Source organism: Ammospiza nelsoni, chromosome 31, assembly GCF_027579445.1.
Source record: "Ammospiza nelsoni isolate bAmmNel1 chromosome 31, bAmmNel1.pri, whole genome shotgun sequence".
NCBI classification, from domain to species: domain Eukaryota; kingdom Metazoa; phylum Chordata; class Aves; order Passeriformes; family Passerellidae; genus Ammospiza; species Ammospiza nelsoni.
Genome location: NC_080663.1, coordinates 592308 through 601913, shown reverse-complemented (window position 1 = coordinate 601913; position 9606 = coordinate 592308). Strand labels below are relative to the sequence as shown.

General features: G+C 57.2%; 1 protein-coding gene across 1 annotated transcript in view; it reads left to right on the top strand.

Moving 5' to 3' along the window:
* Window positions 1-230: 230 nt before the first annotated feature.
* SYNGAP1 (synaptic Ras GTPase activating protein 1) overlaps window positions 231-9606 on the top strand; it is a 42830-nt gene continuing 33454 nt past the window's right edge. The window contains exons 1-6 of the mRNA XM_059491103.1: window positions 231-389; window positions 492-590; window positions 4927-5481; window positions 5914-6058; window positions 9194-9338; window positions 9445-9606. The exon at window positions 9445-9606 is cut by the window's right edge and continues 75 nt beyond it. Of these exons, the coding sequence (XP_059347086.1) occupies window positions 246-389; window positions 492-590; window positions 4927-5481; window positions 5914-6058; window positions 9194-9338; window positions 9445-9606 (1250 nt within the window). The 5' untranslated portion in view covers window positions 231-245. The remainder of the gene's footprint in view (window positions 390-491; window positions 591-4926; window positions 5482-5913; window positions 6059-9193; window positions 9339-9444) is intronic.

The window sequence follows — 9606 nt, the reverse complement described above, 5'->3', positions numbered from 1 at the left end:
CCCCAAAATGGCCCCAAATCCCCCCCAGCCCCCCGGATCCCCCCGAATTCCCGGCATTCCCGCGGCAGGGCGCGGCTGATGCGGAGCTTTAAGGAGTCGCACTCGCACGAGCTCCCCCAAATTCCCTCAAACCTCCCCAAAATGGCCTCAAATCCCCCCAAAACTGCCCCAAATCCCCCCCCGGACCCCCCCCAACCCCCCGGATCCCCCCGAATTCCCGGCGTTCCCGCGGCAGGGCGCGGCTGATGCAGAGCTTTAAGGAGTCGCACTCGCACGAGTCGCTGCTGAGCCCCTCGAGCGCGGCCGAGGCGCTGGAGCTGAACCTGGACGAGGATTCCATCATCAAGGCCGTGCACAGCAGCATCCTGGGCCAGGAGTTCTGCTTCGAGGTGCGCCCGCCTGCCGGAACCTTCCGGAACCTTCCGGAACCTCCCGGGGGTGCCTCCCCGGGGAGGGCGTGGCTCACCGGGGGCTGGGGGCGGTGCCCGCAGGTGACGACGGCGTCGGGCACCAAATGTTTCGCCTGCCGGTCGGCGGCCGAGAGGGACAAATGGATCGAGAACCTGCAGCGCGCCGTGAAGCCCAACAAGGTGGGGGAGGGCAGGGGGAGGGGCTGGGGGGAGGGGCTAAAGGAAGGGGGGAGGGGCTAGTGGGAGGGGGGAGGGGCAACTGGTTGGGATGGGGTTGGTCAGTGGGGTTTGGTGGTCAACTGGTTATGGGGAGAGTCAATGGGTCATGGGGATGGTCAACTGGTCATGGGGATGGGTAATTGGTCATTGGGGTGGTCAACGGGTCATGGGGATGGTCAGCGGGTCATGTGGTTGGTCAACTGGTCATGGAGATGGTCAGCAGGTCATGGCAGTGGGCAACTGGTCAATGGGGGTTGGCAACTGGCCATGGGAGTGGGCAACTGGTCATGGGGGTGGGCAACCGGTGGGCATGGGGATGGTCATTGGAGTTTGATGGTCAACTAGTGTTCAATGGTCAGTTGGTGTTCAATGGGCAATTGGTCATGGAGAGGGTCAGCAGGTCATTGGGTTGGTCAACGGGTCATGGGGATGATCAGCGGGTCATGTGGTTGGTCAACTGGTCATGGAGATGGTTCGCGGGTCATGGGAGTGGGCAACTGGCCATGGGAGTGGTCAACTGGTCATGGGGATGGGCAACCGGTGGGGATGGGGATGGTCATTGGAGTTTGATGGTCAACTAGTGCTCAATGGGCAATTGGTCATGACGATGGTCAGCGGGTCATTGGGTTGGTCAACGGGTCATGGAGATGATCAGTGGGTCAGCTGGTCGTGGGGATGGGCAACTGGCCATGGGAGTGGGCAACTGGTCAATGGGGGTTGGCAATTGGTCATGGGGTTGGTCAATGGGTCATGGAGATGGACAACTAGTCATGGGGATGGGCAACTGGTCATGGGGATGGGGGTGGTCAGTGGGGTTTGATGGTCAACGAGTGCTCAAAGGTCAACTGGTAATGGGGAGGTCAATGGGCCATGGGGGTGAGCAACTGGTCATGGGGGTAGGGGTGGTCAATGGTGTTTGATGGTCAGTTGGTGTTGTGGTCAACTGGTCATGGGGATGGGCAGCTAGTGGGGATGGGGATGGTCAGTGGTGTTTGATGGTCAGCTGGTTATGGGGAGAGTCAGCTGGTCATGGGGATGGTCAGGGGGTCATGTGGTTGGTCAACTGGTCATGGGGTGGGCAACTGGTGGGGATGTGGGTGGTCAGTGGGGTTTGATGGTCATCTGGGGTTCGATGGTCAACTGGTCATGGTGGTGGGCAACTGGAATTGGGGATGGGCTACTGGTCATTGGGTTGGTCAACGGGTCATGGGGATGGGTAACTGGTTAGGATGGGGTGGTCATTGGGGTTTGGTGGTCAACTGGTTATGGGGAGGGTCAGTGGGTCATGGGGATGGGCAACTGGTGGGGATGGGGTTTGTTAACTGGTGTTCGATGGTCAACTGGTGTTTGATGGTCAATTCTTCAAGGGGGTGGGCAACTGGTCATGGGGGTGGGCAATGGGTCATGGGGGTGGGCAACTGGTCATGGGGGTGGGGCTCATTAACTGGTGTTTGATGGTCAGCTGGTTATGGGGAGAGTCAATGGGTCATGGGGGTGGGCAACTGGTCGTGGAGATAGGGGTGGTCAGTGGAGTTTGATGGTCAGCTGGGTATGGGGAGTCCATGGGTGATGGGGGTGGGCAACTGGTCATGAGGATGGGCAAGTGGTCATGGAAGAGGGCAACTGGTCACGGGGGTGGTCAGTGGTGTTTGATGGTCAACTGGTGTTTGATGGTTGGCTGGTTATGGGGGGGGTCAATGGGACATGGGGGTGGTCAACTGGTCATGGAAGAGGGCAACTGGTCAGGGGGGCAGGCAACTGGTCGTGGGGATGGGGATGGCCAATGGGGTTTGATGGTCAACTGGTGTTTGATGGTCGGCTGGTTATGGGGAGAGTCAGTGGGCCATGGGGATGGGGGTGGTCATTGGTGTTCAATGGTCAGCTGGTTATGGGGAGGGTCAACTGGCCATGGGGATGGGGGTAGTCATTGGTGTTCAATGGTCAGCTGGTCATGGGGATGGGCAACTGGTCATGGGGATGAGGGTAGTCATTGGTGTTCAATGGTCAGCTGGTTATGGGGAGAGTCAGTGGGTCATGGGGATGGGGGTAGTCATTGGTCAGCTGGTTATGGGGAGGGTCAACTGGCCATGGGGATGGGCAACCGGTCATGGGAGAGGGCAGCTGGCGGGGATGACGTTCAATGGTCAATTGATGTTGGATGGTCAACTGGTTATGGGGAGATTTAACTGGTCATAAGGGTGGGTGGCTGGTCAAGGGGGCGGGCAACTGGTCATGGGGACGGGGGTCGTTAACTGGTGTTCAATGGTCAACTGGTTATGGCGAGAGTCAGCGGGTCATGGGGGCGGGCAACTGGTCATGGAGATGGTCAGCTGGTGGGACGGGGATGGTCAGCTGGTGTTGGTGAGCTGGTCATGGGGGGATGAACTGGCCATCAGGATGGTGAGGCAGTAGGAATGGAAATGGTCAGCTGGTGTCGATGATTAACTGGTCATGGGGATGGTCAGCTGGTGGGGATGGTCAGTTGATGTTGGATGGTCAGCTGGTGGGGATGGTCAGGTAGTGATGGGGATGGTCATGGTGTCGATGGTCAACTGGTGATGGAACTGGACAGCTGATGTTGATGATCAATTGTTGATGGAGGTGGTCAGCTGGTGTTGATGGTCAGCTGGTGGGGTTGGTCATCTGGTGCCGATGGTTAACTGGTGTTTGATGGTAAACTGGTGGTGGTAGTGGTTGACTGGTAATGGAGGTGGTCAACTGCTATTGATGGTCATGTGGTGTGTGATGGTCAGCTGACATCGATGGTCAACTGGTGGCGGGGGTGGTTATGGTGTTTATGGTCAAAAGTTGTCGATGGTTGCCTGGTGTTGATGGCTAACTGGTGGAGACGAAGATGGTCACTTGGTGTTGATGGTTAACTGGTGGGGTTGAAAATGGTCAGCTGGTGTGGATGGTCATCTGGTGGGGATGAAGATGGTCAGCTGGTGTTGATGGCTAACTGGTGGGGTTGAAGATGGTCAGCTGGTGTGGATGTCAGTGGGGATAAGGATGGTCAAGCAGTGGTGATGAGCCCGGTCAACTGGTCTTGACAGTCACCTGTGCTCGATGGTCAACTGGTGAGGATGAGAATGGTCAAGTGGTGTTGGTGGTCACCTGGTGGGAATGGGGATGGTCCATTGGTGTTGATGTCAGCTGGGCTAGAGATGGTCAAGCAATGGTGATGAGCCTGGTCAACTAGTGTTGATGGTCATCTGGGTGGTCAGTTGGAGGGGATGTTGATGGTCAGTTGATATTGATGGTCAGTCAGCAGGGGATAGAGGTGGTCATGATGTTGATGGTCATCTGCTGTCAATGGTCAGCTGGTGTTGCTGCCAGCTGGTGTTGGTGGTCATCTGGTGACAGTGGTCAGCTGGTGTTGAAGGCAATTGTCTAAGGATGCCCAAGCCACGGTGATGAGCCTGGCCAGCTGGTGTTGATGGTCAGCTGGTGTGGATGGTCAGCTGGTGGGGGTGAGGATGGTTGAGCAATGGTGGTGAGTGTGGTCAGCTGGTGTCAATGGTCAACTTGTGTTAATGATCAGCTGGTGAGTATGGGGATGGTCAACTCGTGTTGATGGCCAGCTGATGTTGATGGTCAACTCGCGTTGATGGCCAGCTGGTGTTGATGGTGAACTGGTGTTAACAATCAACTGGTGTGTGTGGGGATGGTCAGCTGGTGTTGGTGGTCAGTGGTGTAGGTGGTCAACTGGAGTAAATGGTCAGTGGTGAAGGTGGTAAACGGGTGTTAACGATCAGGTGGTGAGTATGGGGATGGTCAACTGGTGTTGATGGTCAGCTGGCATTAGTGATCACCTGGTGTCAGTGGGGATGGTCACCTGGTGTTGATGGTCACCTGGTGCTGATGGTCAGGTGGCCTTGATGGTCAGATGGTGTTAACGATCACCTGGTGTCAGTGGGGATGGCCACCTGGCATTGATGGTCAGTAGGTGTTGGTGGTCACCTGGTGTTGAGGGTCACCTGGTGTTGACGATCACCTGGCGGCACAGGGAATGGTCACCTGGTGTTGAGGGTCCCCTGGTGTTAACGATCACCTGCTGGGAATGGGGATGGTCACCTGGCATTGATGGTCAGTTGGTGTTGATGGTCAGTTGGTGTTGATGGCCACCTGGCATTGATGGCCACCTGGTGTTAATGATCACCTCGAGTCAATGGGGATGGTCAGGTGCTGTTGACGGTCACCTGGTGGCCATGGGGGTGTCCACCCGGCCAAGGCCACCCCGTGGCGGCTCCGAGCCGCTCCGCAGGGGTCACCACCCCGCGGTGCCCCGCCCCCGCAGGACAACAGCCGCCGCGTGGACAACGTGCTGAAGCTGTGGGTGATCGAGGCGCGCGACCTGCCGCCCAAGAAGCGCTACTACTGCGAGCTGTGCCTGGACGACATGCTGTACGCGCGCACCACCAGCAAGGCCCGCACCGACAACGTCTTCTGGGGCGAGCACTTCGAGTTCAACAACCTGCCCGCCGTGCGCACCATCCGCCTGCACCTCTACAAGGACACCGACAAGAAGAGGAAGAAGGACAAGAGCAACTACGTGGGCATGGTGAGCATCCCCATCGCCAGCGTCACCGGGCGGCACTTCGCCGAGCAGTGGTACCCGCTGAGCCAGCCCAGCGGCAGCAAGAGCAAGGCCGGGTGCCCCGCGCTGCGCGTCAAGAGCCGCTTCCAGACCATGAGCATCCTGCCCATGGAGCTCTACAAGGAGTTCGCCGAGTACGTCACCAACAACTACCGCATGCTCTGCGCCGTGCTGGAGCCCGTGCTCAGCGTCAAGAGCAAGGAGGAGGTGGCCTGCGCGCTGGTGCACATCCTGCAGAGCACCGGCAAGGCCAAGGTGGGACAGCAGGGTTGGGGTGGTGGGATCTTGGCAGGGTTGGGGTGGTGGGATGAATGGATGGATGGAGATGGAGGTGGCCTGCGCGCTGGTGCACATCCTGCAGAGCACCAGCAAGGCCAAGGTGGGACAGCAGGGTTGGGGTGGTGGGATCTTGGGAGGGTTAGGGTGGTGGGGTGGATGGATGGATGGATGGATGGATGGATGGATGGATGGATGGATGGAGGTGGCCTGCGCGCTGGTGCACATCCTGCAGAGCACCAGCAAGGCCAAGGTGGGAGAGCGGGATGGAATGGTGGGATCTTGGGAGGGTTGAGGTGGTGGGATGGATGATGGATGGACGGATGGATGGATGGGTGGATGGATGGATGGATGGATGGAGATGGGACAGAAGGACACCCGCCACTGGCCCACACTGACGGTTGTTGACAGGACTTCCTGTCGGACATGGCCATGACGGAGGTGGATCGTTTCATGGACCGGGAGCACCTGATCTTCCGGGAGAACACCTTGGCCACCAAAGCCATCGAGGAGTACCTGAAGCTCATTGGCCAGAAATACCTCAAGGATGCCATTGGTGAGCGCCAGCAGCACTGGGGGGTGTCGGTGGGGGCGTGGTCTCCTTGGCAGGGGCGTGGTGGGTGGGTGGTCCCACTCATGGCCATGACATGGTTGGGTGGGCCTTTCTTTTGGTCATGAGGTGATTGAGTGGTCCCCACTCATGGCTATGAGGTCATTGCATGGTGCCCATTCATGGCTAGGTTCCACCACCACCATCATGAGACCATTGGGTGGTCCTCACTCATGGACAGGTTCCATCACCACCATCATGAGATCGTTGGATTGTCCCTTCTCATGGCCATGACATTGTTTGGGGTCCCACACATGACCAAATTCCATCACCACCATCATGAGATTGTTGGGTTGTCCCTTCTCACATCCACAAGAAATTTGGGTGGTTTCTATTCAAGGCCATGACATGGTTGGGTGTCCCCTTGTTGTGGTCATGGGATGTTTGGGACGTCCCTGCTCACAGCCTGGTTCCATCACCACCATCATGAGGTCATTGGGTGGTCCCACAGGTGGTCATGAGATGGTTGGGCATCCCCTTGTTGTGGTCATGGGATGGTTGGGAGGTCCCTGCTCACAGCCTGGTTCCATCACCACCATCATGAGATTGTTGGGTTGTCCCTTCTCATGGCCATGAGATCATTGGGTGGTCTCTTTTCATGGCCATGTCCCCACTATATGGTTCTGGGATGGTTGGGTGGTCCCTACTCACAATCAAGTTCCATCACCTTCATCAATGAGACGGTTGGGTGGTCTCTTCTTGTGGCCATGTGACTTTGTGTGCTCCCTGCTCATGGTCCTGACATGGTTGGGTGGCCTCTTCCTGTGGTCATGAGATGGTTGGGAGGTCCCCACTGATAGCCTGGTTCCATCACCATCATCGTGAGATTGTTGGGTCGTTCCTTCTCATGGCCACGAGATCCTTGGGTGGTTCCAGGTTCCATCACCACCATCATCATGAGATCTTGGGTGGTCCCCACTCATGGCCAGGTTCTATCACCACCATCATGAGATCATTGGGTGGTCACTTTGCAAGGCCATGATAGGGTTGGGTCCCTTCTTGTGGTCATGGCATGGTTGGGAGGTCCCCACCAATGACCAGGTTCCATCGCCGCCATCACGGCATCGTTGGGTGGCACCCACTCATGGCCATGAAATTATTGGGAGGTCCCTTCTTGTGACCATGAGATTTTTGGGTGGCCGGTTCTCATGGCCATGACATGGTTGGGTGGTCCTCACTCATGGCCATTAGGTCATTGGATAGTCCCCATTCATGGCCATGAAATCATTGGGTGGTTCCCACTCACAGCCATGTTCCATCCCCACCATCATGAGATCATTGGGTGGTCCCCACTCATGGCCGTTAGGTCATTGGATGGGTCTCCACTCAAGGTCGTGTTCCATCCCCACCATCAGAAGGTTTTTCAGTGTTCCCTTCTCACATCCATGACATGGTTGGGGGGTCCACCTCAAGGCCATGTTCCATCTCCACCATCATGAGTTCATCCATGACATGGTTGGGGGGTCCATCTCAAGGCCACGTTCCATCTCCTCCATCATGAGATCATTGGGTGGTCCCCACACATGGCCGTTAGATAATTGGATGGGTCCTCACTCATGGCCATGTTCCATCCCTACCATCATGAGATCTTTGGGTGGTCCCTTCTCACATCTATGATACGGTTGGGTGATCCCCACTCGTGGCCATTCGGTCATTAGATGGGTCCCCACTCATGGCCATGAAAGCATTGGATCCTACCCACTCATGGCCATGTTCCATCACCGCCACCATGAGATCTTTGGGTGTTCCTCACTCACGGCCATGTTCCATCCCCACCATCATGAGATCTTTGGGTGTTCCTCACTCACGGCCATGTTCCATCCCCACCATCATGAGATCTTTGGGTGGTCTCCACTCACGGCCATGTTCCATCCCCACCATCATGAGACCTTTGGGTGGTCTCCACTCACGGCCATGTTCCATCACCACCATCATGAGATCTTTGGGTGTTCCTCACTCATGGCCATGTTCCATCCCCACCATCATGAGATCTTTTGGTGGTCTCCACTCATGGCCATGTTCCATCCCCACCATAATGAGATATTTGGGTGGTCCCATTTCATGTCTATTATTTCATTGGATGGTCTCCACTCATGGCTAGGTACCATCCTCACCATCATGAGATCTTTGGGTGGTCCCTTCTCACATCCATGAGATCTTTGGGTGGTCCCTACTCATGGCCATGACATGGTTGGGTGGTCCCCAGTCAAGTCATGTTCCATCACCACCATCATGACATCTTTGGGTGTTCCTCACTCATGGCCATTAGGTCATTGGATGGTCCTCACTCATGTCCAGGTTCCATCGCCACCACCATGAGATCATTGGGTGGTCCCTGTCATGGCCATTAGGTCATTGGGTGGTCCCCACTCAAGATCATGTTCCATCACCACCATCATGAGATCTTTGAGTGGTCCCTTTGCATGGCCATGACATAGTTGGGTGTTCCTCACTCATGGCCATTATGTCATTGGATGGTCTCCACTCATGGCTATGTTCCATCCCCACCATCATGAGATCTTTGGATGGTCCCCACTCACGGCCATGTTCCATCCCCACCACCATGAGATCTTTGGGTGTTCCTCACTCACGGCCATGTTCCATCACCACCATCATGAGATCTTTCAGTGTTCCTCACTCATGGCCATGTTCCATCCCCACCACCATGAGATCTTTGGATGGTCCCCACTCACGGCCATGTTCCATCCCCACCACCATGAGATCTTTGGGTGTTCCTCACTCACGGCCATGTTCCATCCCCACCACCATGAGATCTTTGGGTGTTCCTCACTCACGGCCATGTTCCATCCCCACCATCATGAGATCTTTGGGTGGTCTCCACTCATGGCCATGTTCCATCCCCACCATCATGAGACCTTTGGATGATCCCCACTCATGGCCATGTTCCATCCCCACCATCATGAGATCTTTGGGTGGTCTCCACTCATGGCCATGTTCCATCACCACCATCATGAGATCTTTGTCTTGTCCCTCCCCCCCTCCATGACACATCCGGGTCCCTTCTCCCCCCGCCCCCCGGTGTCCCCCCGGTGTCCCCTGGGTGTCCCCGCCGTGCCGCAGGCGAGTTCATCCGCGCGCTCTACGAGTCGGAGGAGAACTGCGAGGTGGACCCCATGAAGTGCTCGGCCTCCACGCTGGCCGACCACCAGGCCAACCTGCGCATGTGCTGCGAGCTGGCGCTCTGCAAGGTGGTCAACTCCCACTGGTGAGTGCGGGGACGCGGCGGGGACGTCCCGGGGCTCCGCGTGACGCCGCGTGACGTGACGCCGCGTGACGTCCCGCCGTGTCCCGCCGTGTCCCACCGCGCGCAGCGTGTTCCCGCGGGAGCTGAAGGAGGTGTTCGCCTCGTGGCGGCTGCGCTGCGCCGAGCGCGGGCGCGAGGACATCGCCGACCGCCTGATCAGCGCCTCGCTCTTCCTGCGCTTCCTGTGCCCCGCCGTCATGTCGCCCAGCCTCTTCGGCCTCATGCAGGA